Here is a 19730-nt window from a genome sequence, read left to right as displayed (position 1 = left end):
CTAGAGAAAAGCGCTATATAAATATAATTCACTTCACTTCACTTACAAAATCTTTCTGTGTAAATAACCCATTTCACCACGTATATATCTGCGGCTTACAGTCTGGTGCGGCTATAACATGGACAAATACTTCTTTCATCTAAAATTTTGTGGGTGCGGCTTATATTTTGGTGCGCTCTATAGACCAGAAAATATGGTATGTGTGAAACACCAATGTGTGTGAGGAAAGCATACATTCTTGTGTTGTTCTGTAGCCATGCCTCATCCTCCAGTCCTGCAGTGATAATGATACTAGCCGAGGATTAGGAATAGAAGTGGCATCACACTGTGAATGGACATTAACCGTGCTGATTTATTTATTTATGTTTCACTTTGAAATATAAATACTGCCTAAGAAGTCAACTGGGTATAATTAGACATGGGAAGTAGTAAAACATGGCAACAAGCACACCAAACATTACACTATTGCATGAGAACAAGCAGAGCTGAGTGTTCATCCAGAAAACAGCCTGAATCTTTTATAATCACTCCAAATAAGAACATGCCCTCGTCTGTTGCGCAATAAAATGTGGGCGGGATAAGGAGGACTGTAATAGATAAAAGTGTCTGAATCTCGTCTATAATATAGCAACTCAACAAAGTCTAAAAGAATACAAAAGGACAGATACATCTTTTTCCGACAAGTGACATCATCCAACCCTGTGCTCCCTTCAGTTTGTCCAAATCTCTCCAAACTTGTCCAAATGTTTCTGATAAGTTTTTGCTGTCAAAATAAACATTTCAACTATTATGGTTTTAATTTGAATAACGTTTTACAACTGACACGCAGCGACACAATTTTCATCCTCCAATGTAAATCAGACTTACTTCCTGTGACTGTCAATAGTGCTAAGCCTTCTGGGTAATTTAGTATGCAAACATTTACTTCCTAGTTGACATGTATTTATATATTTATGTGACCTTTATTTATCCAGGGTAAGAGAATTAATAAGAGATTTTAATTTGCTATGCTGACCTAGCAAAGAGGCAGCATTTACACGTTAGATATGTTGAAGTGTGATGATATATACTGTATATATATGAGCCATCTCTAGCTTTGAGAACCTCAGGGAGTGGTCTCCTGCTGGTGCCCACAGTCAAGACCAAACACGCGTTTCAGTTTCATGCTCCGAAAATCTGGAATATTCTTCCAGAAGATGTCAAACAGGCCTCAATTTTGGCAATGTTCAAATCCAGGCTAAACACGTATCCAATTGTGCATATAACAACTAAAAGTATTTTATCAATACTGTTTGATTTTAATGTAAATTATTATCGCTTTCATGATGAATTTAATTTTGCACTAGGAATTACCTTGCGTATAAACAATGCTCCATAAATAAAATTGCTTGCCATGATAATCTCTCATTGTTTCTCATTTACCAACAAAAATTTGTGCTATAGATCAGTATTCCCCAACCTTTTTGTAACTGCTTGAAAATTTGTCCCACGGACCGGGCGGGAGGGGGGGTGGGTGTATGGTATTTTTGTAAAAAAAATAATTTTGTCATAAAAAAATACAATCATGTGTCCTTACGGACTGTATCCCTGCAGACTGTATTGATCTATATTGATATATAATGTAGGAACCAGAAATATTAATAACAGAAAGAAACAACCCTTTTGTGCGAATGAGTGTGAATGAGTGTAAATGGGGGAGGGAGGTTTTTTGGGTTGTGCACTAATTGTAAGTGTATCTTGTGTTTTTTATGTTGATTTAAAGGCCTACTGAAATGAATTTTTTTTATTTAAACGGGGATAGCAGATCTATTCTATGTGTCATACTTGATCATTTCGCGATATTGCCATATTTTTGCTGAAAGGATTTAGTATAGAACAACGACGATAAAGATTGCAACTTTTGGTATCTGATAAAAAAAAGGCTTGCACCTACCGGAAGTAGCGTGACGTAGTCAGTTGAACATATACGCAAAGCTCCCTATTGTTTACAATGATGGCCGCATGAAGTGAGAGAGATTCGGACCGAGAAAGCGACAATTTCCCCATTAATTTGAGCGAGGATGAAAGATTTGTGGATGAGTAAAGTGCAAGTGAAGGACTAGTGGGGAGTTGAAGCTATTCAGATAGGGAAGATGCTGTGAGAGCCGGGGGTGACCTGATATTCAGCTGGGAATGACTACAACAGTAAATAAACACAAGACATATATATACTCTATTAGCCACAACACAACCAGGCGTATATTTAATATGCCACAAATTAATCCTGCATAAAAACACCTGCGTGTTTGTTATGCTAGCTCCTAGCTCCTCTGCTAGCTCCTAGCTCCATAGAACACGCCAATACAATTCAAACACCTGATCAACACACACAATCACTCAGCCCAAAAGACCGTTTACCTAACCCAAGGTTCATAAAGCTTATATATTTTTAAAAAGTTACGTACGTGACGCGCACATACGGTCAAGTTATCGAATGTTTAGCAGCCAAGGCTGCATACTCACGGTACCTGATATTCAGCTGGGAATGACTACAACAGTAAATAAACACAAGACATATATATACTCTATTAGCCACAACACAACCAGGCTTATATTTAATATGCCACAAATTAATCCTGCATAATAACACCTGCGTGTTTGTTATGCTAGCTCCTAGCTCCTCTGCTAGCTCCTAGCTCCATAGAACACGCCAATACAATTCAAACACCTGATCAACACACACAATCACTCAGCCCAAAAGACCGTTCACCTAACCCAAGGTTCATAAAGCTTATATATTTTTAAAAAGTTACGTACGTGACGCGCACGTAGGTACGGTACGTGTTATGCTAGCTCCTCTGCTAGCTCCTAGCTCCATAGAACACGCCAATACAATTCAAACACATGATCAACACACACAATCACTCAGCCCAAAAGACCGTTCACCTAACCCAAGGTTCATAAAGCTTATATATTTTTAAAAAGTTACGTACATACGCAAAAAAAAGCCAAAGCTGCATACTCACAGTAGCACGTCTGCGTCTTTGTCATCCAAATCAAAGTAATCCTGGTAAGAGTCTGTGTTGTCCCAGTTCTCTACAGGCGTCTGTGTATCCAAGTCAAATGTCCTCCTGGTTAGAGTCTCTGTTATCCGAGTTCTTCCATCTTGACTGCATCTTTCGGGAATGTAAACAAAGAAGCGCCGGCTGTGTACTGTTGTGGCTGACTACGTTCGAAAAATACGTCCATTTCGCACCGACAACTTTCTTCTTTGCTTGCTCAGCTTCCTTCTTCATAATGCAATGAACATGATTGAAACAGATTCACGAACACAGATGTCCAGAATACTGTGGAATTATGAAATGAAAACAGAGCTTTTTCGTATTGGCTTCAATGTGGAAGGCATACCCGTGTTCGCCGGTCTACGTCACGCGCATACGTCATCCTCAGAGGCGTTTCGAACCGGAAGTTTAGCGGCAAATTTAAAATGTCACTTTATAAGTTAACCCGGCCGTATTGGCATGTGTTATAATGTTAAGATTTCATCATTGATATATAAACTATCAGACTGCGTTGTCGGTAGTAGTGGGTTTCAGTAGGCCTTTAATAAAAAAAAAATTAAAAAAATTAAAAACTTTTTATTTTTTATTTCTTGTGCGGCCCGGTACCAATCGATCCAGGGACCGGTACCGGGTCACGGCCCGATGGTTGGGGACCACTGCTATATATCACTCTCAAGAGTTCACAAATGCTCTTAGTGTGCGGGGGTACATTTGTTGGAACATTATTGAATATTTAAGATGGACAAACACTTTTCAAGCGTAAAACATACATGGAGAATGTCTGCAACTTGTGGACGACAGCAGACAATAAGGAAGCCTGTGGTGGTGTTTGTTTTTGTAATTATAATTAATCATGATTATTATTAGTTATATTTACTATTAGTTATGAACAGTATAGTAATTTGACAACGAGCTCCAAGTATGTGCTTTTACTGTCATCGAGTGTTTACTTTTCAGTCTGTGTGGTTAAAAAAAAGAATAAAACATCAATACAGTGTTTGTTTTGAATTTGTTGTGGAAATTATGTGATTTTTTTTTTAAGTTGAGGTTACAAGAACTCTTTGATAACAAACTCAGAAAATCAAAACTTGATTAAATGTTAACGGAAAATAATAAGCTTCAAAATATAAAAAAATTTTGCCACAACTTTTGTGACCAAGCTGGCGCGTATATAGGCATTTTAGGGCGCAATAATCACAGAAAACCCACAAAATACTGGTTATAATAAGCATGTCCACTAGTACGGTTATAGTATAATGGGAAATGGCTGGTTTACTGTCTCACATTACTCTTCTTTGTTAAATAAAGTGACAAGTAGGGCTGGGCGATAAAAACAATATTAATATAAATCGCAATAGAAACAGTCAACATCAATTAAAAAAATGTGTTTGATAAAACATTAAATATATCATTTTTCTTTGTCTAAAGAAACAGGAAGTTGCAAAGCAAGGTTGGTTGCATGAACAAAGGCACTCGCTAAACAAGCAAGGCAGGAAGTGATCACTGATCAGTGGGAGTACAGTATGAACCATCACTTTTACAAACCCCCTTTCCATATGAGTTGGGAAATTGTGTTAGATGTAAATATAAACGGAATACAATGATTTGCAAATCATTTTCAACCCATATTCAGTTGAATATGCTACAAAGACAACATATTTGATTTTCAAACTGATAAACTTTTTTTTTTTTGCAAATAATCATTAACTTTAGAATTTTATGCCAGCAACACGTGACAAAGGAGTTGGAAAAGGTGGCAATAAATACTGATAAAGTTGAGGAATGCTTATCAAACACTTATTTGGAACATCCCACAGGTGAACAGGCAAATTGGGAACAGGTGGGTGCCATGATTGGGTATAAATGATGAATAAATGATAAATGGGTTATACTTGTATAGCGCTTTTCTACCTTCAAGGTACTCAAAGCGCTTTTGACAGTATTTCCACATTTATCCATTCACACACACATTCACACACTGATGGCGGGAGCTGCCATGCAAGGCGCATCAGAGGCAAAGGGTGAAGTGTCTTGCCCAAGGACACAACGGACGTGACTAGGAAGGTAGAAGGTGGGAATTGAACCCCAGTAACCAGCAACACTCCGATTGCTGGCACAGCCACTCTACCAACTTCGCCACGCCGTCCCTAGATTCCATGAAATGCTCAGTCATTCACAAACAAGGATGGGGCGAGGGTTGAACAGTTTGAGAAAAATCTTTCTCAACCAGCTATTGCAAGTAATTTAGGGATTTCACCATCTACGGTCCGTAATATCATCAAAGGGTTCAGAGAATCTGGAGAAATCACTGCACGTAAGCAGCTAAGCCCGTGACCTTCGATCCCTCAGTCTGTACTGCATCAACAAGCGACATCAGTGTGTAAAGGATATCACCACACTGCGATGAGGTGGCGACTTGTCCAGGGTGTACCCCGCCTTCCGCCCGAATGCAGCTGAGATAGGCTCCAGCGACCCCCCGCGACCCCAAAAGGAACAAGCGGTAGGAAATGGATGGATGGATGGATGGGCTCAAGAACACTTCAGAAACCCACTGTCAGTAACTACAGTTGGTCGCTACATCTGTAAGTGCAAGTTAAAACTCTCCTATGCAAGGCGAAAACCGTTTATCAACAACACCCAGAAACGCCGTCGGCTTCGCTGGGCCTGAGCTCATCTAAGATGGACTGATACAAAGTGGAAAAGTGTTCTGTGGTCTGACAACTCCACATTTCAAATTGTTTTTGGAAACTGTGGACGTCGTGTCAAAGACGAAAAGAACCATCCGGATTGTTATAGGCGCAAAGTTGAAAAGCCAGCATCTGTGATGGTATGGGGGTGTATTAGTGCCCAAGACATGGGTATCTTACACATCTGTGAAGGCGCCATTAATGCTGAAAGGTACATACAGGTTTTGGAGCAACATATGTTGCCATCCAAGCAACGTTACCATGGACGCCCCTGCTTATTTCAGCAAGACAATGCCAAGCCACGTGTTACATCAACGTGGCTTCATAGTAAAAGAGTGCGGGTACTAGACTGGCCTGCCTGTAGTCCAGACCTGTCTCCCATTGAAAATGTGTGGCGCATTATGAAGCCTAAAATACCACAACGGAGACCCCCGGACTGTTGAACAACTTAAGCTGTACATCAAGCAAGAATGGGAAAGAATTCCACCTGACAAGCTTAAAAAATGTGTCTCCTCAGTTCCCAAACGTTTACTGAGTGTTGTTAAAAGGAAAGGCCATGTAACACAGTGGTGAACATGCCCTTTCCCAACTTTTCTGATAAGGTTTTGGTCAGATACGTGGCAGAGGGGGTTGTTAATCAGTTTCAGCTGCATTGGTGTTGATGGAATTAACAACAGGTGCACTAGAGGGGCAACAACGAGATGGCCCCCAAAACAGGACTGGTTTTGCAGGTGGAGGCCATTTCAAGTTCCTCTCTCTTGATCTTTTTTAACTGTTTTTCCACAAGTGTTGGCTTTAGCTTGAGTCATTATCACGACTGAGAGCATGAGGCGATTTCTTAACCCTCCTGAAGTTGCGCAGATTGTCCTACTCCTCCAGGAGGGCACATTCATGCGTGCTGTTGCAAGAAGATTTGATGTGTCTCCCAGTACAATCTCCAGAGCATGGAGGAGATTCCAGTTACTCTAGGAGAGCTGGACAGGGCCGTAGACGGTCCTCATCCCATCAGCAGGACCGATATCTGCTGCTTTGTGCAAAGAGGAACAGGTTGAGCACTGCCCGAGCCCTACAGAATGACCTCCAGCAGGCTACTGGTGTGAATGTCTCTGCCCAAACAGTCAGAAACAGACTTCACGAGGGTGGCCTCAGGGCACGACGTCCTGTAGTGTGCCCTGTGCTCACTGCTCAGAACCGTGGAGCTCGATTGGCATTTGCCATAGAACACCAGAATTGGCAAGTCCGCCACTGGCGCCCTGTGCTTTTCACAGATGAGAGCAGATTAACCCTGAGCACCTGTGATAGACGTGAAAGGGTCTGGAGAAGCCAAGGAGAGCGCTATGCTGCCTGCAACATCATTCAGCATGACCCGTTCGGTGGTGGGTCAGTGATGGTCTGGGGAGGCATTTCCATGGAGGGACGAACAGACCTCTACAGGCTAGAGAACGGCAGTCTGACTGCCATTAGGTATCGGGATGAAATCCTTGCGCCCATGGTCAGACCCTACGCTGGTGCAGTAGGTCCTGGGTTCCTCCTGGTCCACGACAATGCCCGGCCTCATGTGGCAAAAGCATGCAGACAGTATCTGGAGGATGAAGGAATTGACACAATTGAATGGCCCTCACGATCACCTGATCTAAACCCGATAGAACACCTCTGGGACATAATGTTTCGGTCCATCAGACGCCGCCAGGTTGCTCCTCAGACTTTACAGAAGCTCACTGATGCCCTTAGACAGATATGGGAGGACATCCCACAAGACACCATCCGTCATCTCATTAGGAGCATGCCGCGACGTTGTCAAGCATGCATACAAGCACGTGGGGGCCACACAAGATATTGAAAATAACTTTTGAGTTGCAGAAATTGAATTTAGGCAAAATGGACGAGCCTGCCACATCATTTTTTCACTTTGATTTTTGGGGTGTCTATATACTGAGCCCTCTGTAGGCTGAAAACTTTTATTTCCATCAAAAGATGTGGCATCCTTTTGTTCCTGAGACATTAAATTGTCCATATCAGTATAGATATCCGACATTTGTTTTTTCACCATTGAAATCTGATGTGTTTTTAAAGTGTTCCTTTAATTTTTTTGAGCAGTGTATTTACATCTAACACAATTTCCCAACTCATATGGAAACGGGGTTTGTACTTGCACCATCCTGTTGTCTCGCGGTTGATTCTTTGCGTGGAGTGAGAAAAGATAGTAAAAATGAGTGCTGCAAAGGAATTGTGGATAAAACAGGAAAAGTCACCTTGACTTTAAGGGACCGTAGTCAGACCAATGTGGTCTGTAAATGATGCAAGGCGCTTGTCAGCACCAAGACCGGTAATACCACACCACCTTAGCCGCACTCACCCTCTAGAGCACAGCCATAACTTCCTAGGACTAAACCTGCAGAAAATAGTTCTTCTCAGGTTTCTCTATGTTTACATTTTCACACTTTGCACTATTTTGTTACTCTTTATTAAGCATTTCTTACATATTTCTTATTTGTGCACCTTCATTTGAAGAAGTTATTGTTGTTCTAACTAATTTTAGAGTTTTGTTTACATTGTTAAAGTGTTTTCCATGGTTGTGTTGACATTTCCTTTCTGCCTTGATAGTTGAGGGGGTCATATTCACAGGAGGGTTACATTTTAAATAAAAAATACAATACAATATACAAAACCTAAAACCAGTGAAGTTGGCATGTTGTTTAATTTGTAAATAAAAACAGAATACAATGATTTGCAAATCATTTTTAACTTATATTCAATTGAATAGACTGCAAAGACAAGATATTTAATGTTCGAACTGAGAAACTATTTATTTTTGCAAATAATCATTCACTTAGAATTTAATGGCAGCAACACATTGCAAAAAAGTTGGCACAGGGGCATTTTTACCACTGTGTTACATGGCCTTTCCTTTTAACAACACTCACAGCACAGCCATAACTTCCTAGGACTAAACCTGCAGAAAATAGTTCTTCTCGGGTTTCTCTATGTTTACATTTTCACACTTCGCACTATTTTGTTACACTTTATTAAGCATGTCTTAAGTATTCCCTTATTTGTGTACCTTCATTTTAAGAGGTTATTGTTAAGTGTTCAATGTGATTTTAGAATTTTGTTTACTTTGATTGTTCAAGTGTGTTCCATGGTTGTGTTGACATTTCCTTTCTGAGGGGATTATAAATCAGAGGAAGGTTACATTTGAAATAAAAATGTTTACATTTCATATATTTTTCCTCCTGGTTCTTATTTTCTATAGGTCATAAAAATATCCATAATTATTGATACCGAACGACATAAAACACTTATATCGTGATACAGTTTTCAACTATATTACCCAGCCCTGTCGACAAGTACTGTTTATTGTGTCAAACTGCCACGCCACAATATTTACTGTACACAGCAGAAGCAGTTATTGCTAACCGGCCTAACTACCTCCCTATTGTAAACACAACCCTGCTCAGGGTTCATCCCTTCCTACCCAACTGTACTGCTCGCTGGAAAAATGGCTGTACAGTGAAATGTAATATCAGACTAACATATATTGGAACCACTTTCCCAATTTGACTCACATTAATGCCTTTCTAGAGATCAAGGAAGTCCTCGTTCATTCATATCAACACGCCCACACACATATCCAAAACAAACATTGTATATTCTTGAGACTGTTAGGAAGCTTCTACAACTGCTCAGTTGGTTCAGCGACGTGCTGTCAGGGGAGGCAAGAAGGGCAGTGCCTCACCTTGCCACCAGGTGGCTTAACCATGAGATGTTCAAAAACTAAGTAAAAAATTAAGTTTGAATATTTCTCTTTTGGTCTATGCTTTATATGTGATTTTGGTGTGATTCCTGTATATTTTGATAATTTTCATGGTCAAAATCGCGGAAATTCCGTGTTCCCTGATGAAAATAACGTGGCAGACGAAAAGTGAGGCAGCCACAGGTGGTGCCTCCACGGCTACACACAAAGTGTATTGAGCGTGTGCGTGGGAGGGGGCGAGTGCTTGTTGCCACGGGGAAGAGGTGGGGAAAAGGCAGGCCATGAGGCAGCAAGTACCTCTGCCTCAAAGTAGGGGGCGATATATTGTCAACTTGCAGTTCAATGCTTCAGCAGTACTCTGACTCGCCACACTGGGAGAAGTGAGGGCGCCCAAGCTAGCAGACACATGTCTCTCCAGCGGAAGCCAGCCTTTTTTTTTTAAACTGTATTTATAACAAACATGGCATTTTTATTAGAGTAAGCCAGTGTTTATGGGTGTTTTTTGTCAGATGCAAAAAATATTGTTATATTGCTTGGAATTAAATTGAATTAAATGAATGTGTCTGCCAATATGGAGGATTATATACTGTATCCAAGATTAAATAATTCTCTAAATTGGACTTTAAGACAAAATTAATGTGATCATTTGGATCTTTGGAAAAATGCTTGGCAGGGACAGACAACGTGGAGAAAATTATAACTGGGGATCTGAACACAGATATTCAACGCAAAGATGCGCCTGTCTTCAGATCCTTCAGCAAGTTTTGTAATCTACACGGTCTTTCCCAGCTAATAGCGCTACCTACAAGGGTGTGTGATTCCACCCAATCAACCATAGCTCTCATTCTCACTTCAGACCGGCCTAAAATAAAAAATAGTGGGGTCATGATCTGTGGTCTTAGCGACCACTATCTAACCTTCTGCACCCGCAAAATAGCCAAACCCAAAGCCAATGGCCACATAACAGCCCAATCCAGATCCCTCAAAAAATACTCCAATGACAATTTCAATTTAAAATTATATGAGTGGGACCGGTCCCCTGTGCTCGCGAGCAACCTGGTCGATGTTGCTTGGGATCGCTTCAAAACGGCGTTCCTAAAGATACTAAATGACATGGCTCCCGTGAAAACAGTCAGGATCAAAGCCCGCTCGGAACCATGGATGAATCCGGACCTATTAGCTGCTATAAAAGACAGAGACAGAAAATACTCTGAATACCAAAAATGTAAAACAGTAGTAGATAAGCAACCCAATAATATCAACCTCAAATTACTCCTTTCAACTGTCAAAAAGCAATGCAATAAATTAAGAAATAAGTCAACCAACCTGACTAAATCCTTAAAAAAAAATTACATTAACGACAAAATAGAGCAAAACACAAATAAGCCACGTGAGCTCTGGAAAATTCCCAACAACCAGCTTCCTGGTTGCAGCCAGACACTTAAAACAAGACTCACCAACATCAGCATCAAGGAGGGTGACTCCCTCATTACAGACAAAATGGAGGTAGCTAGCAGACTTAACATCTTTTTCACCAGCATAGCCGCAACTCTTGTCAACAAGCTGTCCCACCACTCTGGTCGCTTTGGTGTAGAACACATTAAAGCCTTCTACAGAAAGCTAGGAGTATCCAACGATGATTTCAAATTAGAAATGGTCACAGCTGATGAGGTATTTCAAAAATTGAGCGCGCTCCACCCTAACAAGGCCACCGGCCTTGATAATATTCCCTCCAGATTCCTCAGGGACTCTGCCTCCATCATTGCCCCGATCATCACGCACATAATAAACCTATCAATTACACAAGGCCAAGTACCAAAACATTTTAAGATAGCAAGAGTAACTCCCCTCTTTAAAAAAGGAAGCAAATTGGAACCTGGCAACTACCGACCTGTTTCTATTCTCAGTTCCATTTCGAAAGTAATGGAGAAAATAGTTTATGAACAGGTCGATAGTTACCTTGCCACTAATAAACTCATGTACAAATTCCAATCCGGCTTCAGAACTAACCACTCCACTGACACATGTCTTCTCTATCTGACCGACCACATCAAACATGAGGTGGACGCGGGCAAATACTGCGGCATGGTCATGCTGGACCTTCAGAAGGCCTTTGACACCGTTAACCACGCTATACTGATGGATAAGCTCAGAGCAATCGGATTTAATAAAACCTCATGGAGCTGGATGCAATCTTACTTGGAGGGGAGGGAGCAGGTGGTAGAGGTGAACGGCACTGTGTCCCCCCCCCCCCCCCCCCCCTCTCGGTGAGCTGTGGAGTCCCCCAAAGCAGTATATTGGGACCTTTACTGTTCCTAATATACATAAACGACATGTCATCGGCATGCGACTGTGAATTGTTTTTGTTTGCGGATGACTCTGCCCTGCTGGTATTCGGCAAGGACAAGTCACAGGTGGAGAAAATCCTCAGTGCTGAGCTGTGTAGAACTTGCACCTGGCTCGCTGACAACAAGCTATCCATACACTTGGGTAAAACAGAATCCATCCTGTTTGGGTCCCACATCAACCTTAAGAAAGTCGATGACTTCACCATAAAAGTGGGTGACATTGTTATCACCAGGAAAGATGAGGTCACCTACTTAGGTTCCATTCTAGAGGCTAACCTTTCCTGTGATAAAATGGCAACCAAGGTAATCAGAAAGGTTAACCAACGAACGAGATTTCTCTACAGAATCTCCTCTCTGGTCAACAAAAGCACCTTGAGGATTCTGGCGGGAACTCTCGTTCAACCCTTTTTCGATTATGCATGCACCTCCTGGTACCCTAGCACCTCCAAAACCCTCAAATCTAAACTCTAAACATCTCAGAACAAGCTAGTCAGGTTACTTCTAGACCTCCACCCCAGATCCCACCTCACTCCTACCCACTTCTCTAAAGTGGGCTGGCTCAAGGTGGAGGACAGAGTTAAACAACTTGCACTGAGCCTAGTCCGGGGGTCGGCAACCCGCGGCTCTAGAGCCGCATGCGGCTCTTTAGCGCCGCCCTAGTGGCTCTCTGGAGATTTTTCAAAAATGTATGAAGAATGGAAAAAGATGAGGGGAAAAAATGTATTTTTTTGTTTTAGTATGGTTTCTGTAGGAGGACAAACATGACACAAACCTCCCTAATTGTTATAAATCACACTGTTTATATTAAATAAGCTTCACTCATTCGAGTATTTGGCGAGCGCCGTTTTTTCCTACTTATTTTGGCGGTCCTTGAACTCACCGTATAGTTTGTTTACATGTATACATTTCTCCGACTTTCTAGGACGTGTTTTATGCCACTTTTTCTGTCTCATTTTGTCCACCACACTTTTAACGTCGAGCGTGAGTGCACAAAGGTGAGTTTTGTTGATGTTATTGACTTGTGTGGAGTGCTAATCAGACATATTTAGTCACTGCATGACTGCAAGCTAATCGATGCTAACATGCTATTTAGGCTAGCGATATGTACATATTGCATCATTATGCCTCATTTGTAGCTATATTTGAGCTCATTTAGTTTCCTTTAAGTCCTCTTAATTAAATTTATATCTCATGACACATGTAATATGGCTTTTAATTTTTTGCGGCTCCAGACAGATTTTTTTTTTGTATTTTTGGTCCAATATGGCTCTTTCAACATTTTGGGTTGCCGACCCCTGGCCTAGTCTATAAAATCCACTACACCTCCCTGATACCGAAGTACATGTCAAACTACTTCCTTAACATAAATGACCGCCATAACCACAACACCAGGGGGAGCTCCACTAACCACGTTAAACCCAGATTCCGAACTAACAAAGGTCTTAACTCATTCTCTTTCTATGCCACATCAATGTGGATTGCGCTCCCAACAGGTATAAAAGAAAGGGCATCTCTATCCTCCTTCAAAACCGCAATAAAAGTTCACCTCCAGGCAGCTACAACCCTAAACTAACACCCTCCCCGGATTGCTAATAATCAAATGTAAACAATCAAATGCAGATACTTTTTCTTATGCCTTCTGATCTCTCTCTCTCTCTCTCTATGTCCACTACTTGCTGTCCATATCCTACCCCCCCTCCACACCCCTGATTGTAAATAATTCAATGTGATTATCTTGTGTGATGACTGTATTATGATGATAGTATATATGATAGTATATATCTGTATCATGAATCAATTTAAGTGGACCCCGACTTAAACAAGTTGAAAAACGTATTCGGGTGTTACCATTTAGTGGTCAATTGTACGGAATATGTACTTCACTGTGCAACCTACTAATAAAAGTCTCAATCAATCAATCAATCATACAAAGTACGTTTTCGTGGAGGATAGCCATTGCTGCTTCAGATACAAATACAGAAAGGTAAAATACACTCACAATACTTGATTTATTTTGTTAAAAGCAAATGGGACCAAAAAGTATTTAATAACAACTTTATCGAATGCTTTTTGGACCCATTTATCATATCATAATATCATTACGATAACGTTTTTTATGAAAGCGGATAACTCCCTTCTTTTTCTTGTTACTCTAATGTGCAACCTAAAACAAAGTATCTATGCCTCACCTGGTGTTTAGTTCACCGCATGTCACTGAGGCCATGTCTACGCTAAGCCGGATAACCCCTTAAACAAATAATTATTTAGCCTAAGCCCTGTTTTAGCAACACTAAACCATCGTTTAAGGTACCCTCCTTGGATAATTTTTTACACGGCTAAGTGATCCGTGTATTTCTTGAATCTCCGGCTCTTAGCTTTGTATGGACTCATGGATCGTTTACAAACTGAGTTCGGAGAGGAAGTTACGTCAGAAAGACACAGGAAGTGATGTCAGAAAGAACACGCCACAGCCAGCTTCATAACAACTGCAGCGAACCACTGGGAAGATGGAGGCGAGTCATCCAGACATGCCCGTGTTTATAATTCTTCTACATGTACAGACGCTTGTGGATATCACACATGAATACCGTAAGAGAAAGCGATTGCAGCTATTTCGGATACAACCCTTCTCAGACGGCAAGAGAACTTTCCAATGTCCAGGTCAGCTGTGATTAAAAGATTAGAGATTAAAGTACCAATGATTGTCACACACACACTAGATGTGGTGAAATTTGTCCTCTGCATTTGACCCATCCCCTTGGGGAGCAGTGGGCAGCAGTGGCGCCGCGCCCGGGAATCATTTTTGGTGATTTAACCCCCAACTCCAATTCTACTTACCGAAAAACTTTGTCCATTTGTCGAAGGAGAGTCAACGAAAATGCGGTTTCCCGTGGATGTGATAAAAAAGGTAGCGTGTGCTTTGTATTATCTGGCCGACTGGCAAAGCAGACTGTATCAGTTATTGTCCGCCATGTATATGGATGATGTTCGAAAACAGGTTCTCCCGATTGTTTGATAAGAAAAGAACCGATTCCATGAATTCAAATTCCTTTTTGAGAAACGGTTTCCGTTATCGAAGCCACTATAGCAGTGGTTCTTAACCTGGGTTCGATCGAACCCTAGGGGTTCGGTGAGTCGGCCTCAGTGGTTCGGCAGAGCCTCCGCCGCAGCGGTCAAGACACACCAGACTCATGAATTGATTAACGTGGACCCCGACTTAATTAAACAAGTTGAAAAACTTATTCGGGTGTTAACAATTAGTGGTCAATTGTACGGAATATGTACTGTACTGTGCAATCTACTAATACAAGTTTAATTCAATCAACCAATCGTGTAAATAAAAACGTCTCCCTATCGGCGTATCTATACTGTAAAGGCAACATTTGAATGACAATAAAAAGAAAGCCTAAGTCTAACTATTATGGATACCCCCAAACAATGTTCCCTCTAATTTTCCATCTGACTTGCAAGTGTGTAATTTGTTGTGAGTTCATGCACTGTTGGTTTTGTTCTTTGAACAAGGTGATGTTCATGCACGGTTCATTTTGTGCACTAGTAAAAAAACATATAACTTTGTCTTGAATTTGAACAACAACAAAAAAAACATTTTATTTTTCATTAAAGAAGGGTTCGGTGAATGTGCATATGAAACTGGTGGGGTTCGGTACCTCCAACAAGGCTAAGAACCCCTGCACTATAGTAAAGAAAAAGATTTGGTTCTTTATTCGAATCCCTGGGAACGAATCCCGTGTCACAGGAAATGTCCTGTGGCACGTCACAGGAAATGACGTAGCTCAGGCATTCGGCGGCAGATACAGAAGCAGCAACAACAACGGACCGGAAAAAACGCTCCAAGGCATGGCTTCACTTAACTAAGAAATACGACGAGAAAACGGCTATCTGCAATTATTGCCAGACTTCGCTTTCCTATAAGGGGAGCAGTACAACAAACATGTTGAAACATGTTCAGGCCGTACATAACCTTAAGGTTAGAGAAACGTGTCGTGTCTTCGACATGTGGAGAAGCAGCGACAGAGATGACGAAGCACGCCCCTCTTCCTCTGCTTCAACCTGCAGTCCCAGTGATGTGCAGGTGAGTAACTAACGTAAACTGTCGCCGGTTAATTTCCATATCTGCTCACTTGTAGCCTTTAGGCTAAAATAACGTTACCTCTTACCGATTGGTACCTGGCCGCACAAGAAATGAAAAAATAAAAAACTTGTTTTTATTTTTTTTTTATTAAATCAACATAAAAACACAATATATATACTATATATCAATATAGATCAATACAGTCTGCAGGGATACAGTCCGTAAGCACACATGATTGTATTTCTTTATGAAAAAAAAAACACCCCCCCCCCCCACCCCCCCGGTCCGTGGGACAAATTTTCAAGCGTTGACCGGTCCGCAGCTACAAAAAGGTTGGGGACCACTGAGCTAGACTAACGTTACCTAAGCATAGTCAGTGGCTAATGGGAAACGTTAACGTTAGCCTTTTTGTATGTGTTTGATAACGTTAACAGTATCTTGTAGCCTACACTACTCCAGAGTTTGCAGGTCTGTCTAATAAATAATACAAATGAATGCAGGATTTTCCCTGCATGTATTTTTCTTAGGTGGCTAAATTAAAGGGGCACTAACAGTCAATATTTATTTATTTTATTAAAAAAAATTCTTAAAAAATATAAGTGAAGGCTGCCAAAAGTGAGTTTTTGTTAAACCAAGTATTGTGTTTTTTTCCATACACAACAACCTATCTGGATTCGATAAGAGAATCGATAAGGAATCGGTTCGATAAGAGGATTCGATAATGGCATCGAAATTGATAATTTCTTAACAAACATCATGCCTAGCCATGTATGTCGCGGACTCAACGTCTAGGTCCAGAGCATATAAAGTCACCAAAAACATATGGACAATGAAGGTGAAGGCAAAAGAGTGAGGAGTGTCCTGACCAGAAATCTAGATCCCTAGATTGATTGATGTAAAATGTTCTTTATCACATTGTTTACATGTCTAATAAAGATTTAATTAATTTATGATAGCTCTGGTGTGATTCACTACAATAGGGCCCCAGAGCACACTGGATTCCAGTTAATTGAAATACCACAACACTGGATACTGTTCAGATAAGTTACATTTAATTTACGAACTTGCATACAAAGCAACACTGGATGTGACTATGACGTGTGCATTTTCCGCGCATGGGTACTAGGTCGCGTTGCGCCGGCGGACGGAGGGGGTCTTAAACGACCATTGTGTGTGTGGACAAGGATAAGGTTAGGTGGGATTTACCCTGGATAACCTTAATGTAAACGGGGCCTGAGTTGGTTTAACCCTATTTGATTCAAATCCAAGATTTCAGTCACGCAGGCGTTACACCAAAGCTTTAAATGCAACACTTTGACGAGTAAACTTGGTAAACAAGAGTTCTGCGACAGCTTCCTATTGGCCGCCATGGAGTACAACAGGTGTTCTGCCAAGCTAACTATTGGCCGCCATGACACCTCAACTGCCTCAACGCGTCACTGCCTCTCGGGCAGGTTTGAAATAACATTTCACATTAAATGTTCTCAACATTTTCGTGTGGGTGTGTGTTGAGAAATAATTATAAGGGCTCATATATACATCCATGTACACACATATGTCAAACGGCGCCACTTACTCCGACGTTGTCGCTTTTGCTCGGGTAGGAGACGAGCCTTCCTCCTCCTTTCACCGGCATCCTGTTCCCCGAGTTGGCGGGGCTCGGACTGCCGTCGCGGTTACACCCAAAGCCGTGTGTAGTCGAAGGAGACGAGGAAGCAGTTAGCTCGGTTGCTAGTGTTTAAAATTACAAAAAAAATGACTGTACCAGTCAGGACCGCCCCACCCTCGGCGTTGCGTGTGTTCCTCCGAGCGGAAAAGCTCCAGGAGGCGGTCCTTGCAGTGGAGGCTGGAGAGCAACAACTTTTTTTATTTTTTTTATTGAACAACAAACATACATTTATAATTCACACAAAGGTCAAGGCACTTTCAACATCAAGGAAAGAAAACAAAAGCAAATACAGTTAGAGTAATAATACTAAAAAATATGGGGGGGGGGAAGAGACAAAAATGGCTACCTAAATCACTTTAAAAATGTTTTTAACAAGGATATCAATTTAAGGGCTTTTGTACGGTATGAGCAACAACTGACAGCCATCCAGCACCGCTGTTAGCACAACATGTCCACCTCTGTCCTTACTTGGACACTTCTGAATCTGGGCACATAACATTTTAAGAGAGTTAAAACTGCAGATGAGGATTTCTCAGACTAGATACATTATCTATCTGGACGGATTACACTTTTAGTTTGCTATTATCTACAGATGCAGACCACATTTGTCTATCGCTGGTAATCAGAATCAGAAATACTTTATTAATCCCTGAGGGGGAATTAACATTTTCAGCACAATCCCATTGAGGTCATGGTAAATAAATAACCATAAAGTAGGGCTAGGCAATTTGGCTGAAAACTGTATCACGATATAAGTGTTTTAAATATCGATAATATATATTAAATGTAAAAAATGTTATTTTAAATGTAACCCAACGTTGAGAACTTTTTGAATTATGTCCTGACGTTGAGCAACTCAAGTTTAACGTTGGAACAGCATGCTTTTTGACGACATTTAATCAATGTTGGGTTTTGACGTTGATTTGACCATTAAATTTTGGTAATTTCCCGACAAAAATTCTACAACACAAATAGAACGTTGAAACAGCATGCTTTTTGACAACGTTTATTTATTTATTTATTTATTTATGTATTTATATGACAGGAACAGTAAAATTAAACATTGCTACCCACAGGTAACCGATGTCAAAGTACATAGGACTTCTAGCCACAGGCTAATTTGCAACCCTTGTCCCTGGTTAGGCTTTAAAAAAAAAAAAGATGAGAAAAGTGTAACACACATACAAAAGGATTAAGACAAGTACAAAAATAAAAACACATTAAAAATAATTGGCCCCATTTGTCCACACTACATCCAGTTCTAGTGCTCACACTTCTGATTTTCCTTAAGCCACTTTTCAGTTTTGTGGAGAAAAGTTAAAGTTAAAGTACCAATGATTGTCACACACACACAAGGTGTGGTGAAATTTGTCCTCTGCATTTGACCCAGCCCCTTGATCACCACCTGGGAGGTGAGGGGAGCAGTGGGCAGCAGCGGTGCCGCACCCGGGAATCATTTTTGGTGATTTAACCCCCAATTCCAACCCTTGATGCTGAGTGCCAAGCAGGGAGGTAATGGGTCCCATTGTTATAGTCTTTGGTATGACTCGGCCGGGGTTTGAACTCACAACCTACCGATCTCAGGGCGGACACTCTAACCACTAGGCCACTGAGTAGGTAAGAAAAGTTTAATGTCCGACTGTGACTTTAACTCCAGTGGCAAAGAGTTCCACAGATGTGAGGCCTTCACTGAGAAAGCATGACTGACCCAAAGTGGTCCGGCGCCTTTTCACTCTACACCTCACAATTCTATGTCAGTTTGTGACGTTGATTGGACTGTTAAAATTCAGTCATTTCCCAACCAACAACGTGGATCCAACGTTAGACATTGTTTCAATTTACCAATACAAATATTTAGCATCGATGTTTCGAAGTCTGTTTTAAGGGCCATGTACTGTATGTATAATCAACGTTGTATCAATGTTTTGTGCCTGCTGGGAACATTCCTCTGATTATAATCCCCTCAGCTATCAAGGCAAAGGAAAGGAAATGTTAACACAACCATGGAAAACACTCAATCAATGTAAACAAAATTGTAAAATCACATCAAACACTTATTAAATATAACCTCTTAAAATGAAGGTGCAAAAATAAGGGAGAACTCGGGCTCCAGTACTCTGGAATGCCCTCCCGGTAAC

At 41.0% G+C, this 19730-nt stretch overlaps 1 protein-coding gene across 2 annotated transcripts in view; it reads right to left on the bottom strand.

Annotated features, from left to right (window-relative positions):
• LOC133652360 (tight junction protein ZO-2-like) overlaps positions 1-17756 on the bottom strand; it is a 191157-nt gene extending 173401 nt beyond the window's left edge. The window contains exons 1-2 of one of the 2 annotated variants that reach the window (XM_062051028.1): positions 17689-17756; positions 17500-17587 (exon numbers count right to left, since the gene is read on the bottom strand). In XM_062051028.1, the coding sequence (XP_061907012.1) occupies positions 17500-17559 (60 nt within the window). In that variant the 5' untranslated portion in view covers positions 17560-17587; positions 17689-17756. The remainder of the gene's footprint in view (positions 1-17499; positions 17588-17688) is intronic. The other variant, XM_062051027.1, reaches the window with a different exon arrangement.
• Between the last annotated feature and the right edge of the window lie 1974 nt (positions 17757-19730).

Source organism: Entelurus aequoreus, linkage group LG06 (assembly GCF_033978785.1).
Source record: "Entelurus aequoreus isolate RoL-2023_Sb linkage group LG06, RoL_Eaeq_v1.1, whole genome shotgun sequence".
NCBI lineage: Eukaryota > Metazoa > Chordata > Actinopteri > Syngnathiformes > Syngnathidae > Entelurus > Entelurus aequoreus.
Note: the sequence above shows the minus strand (reverse complement) of the source record. Positions and strands in the feature narration are given on the sequence as shown.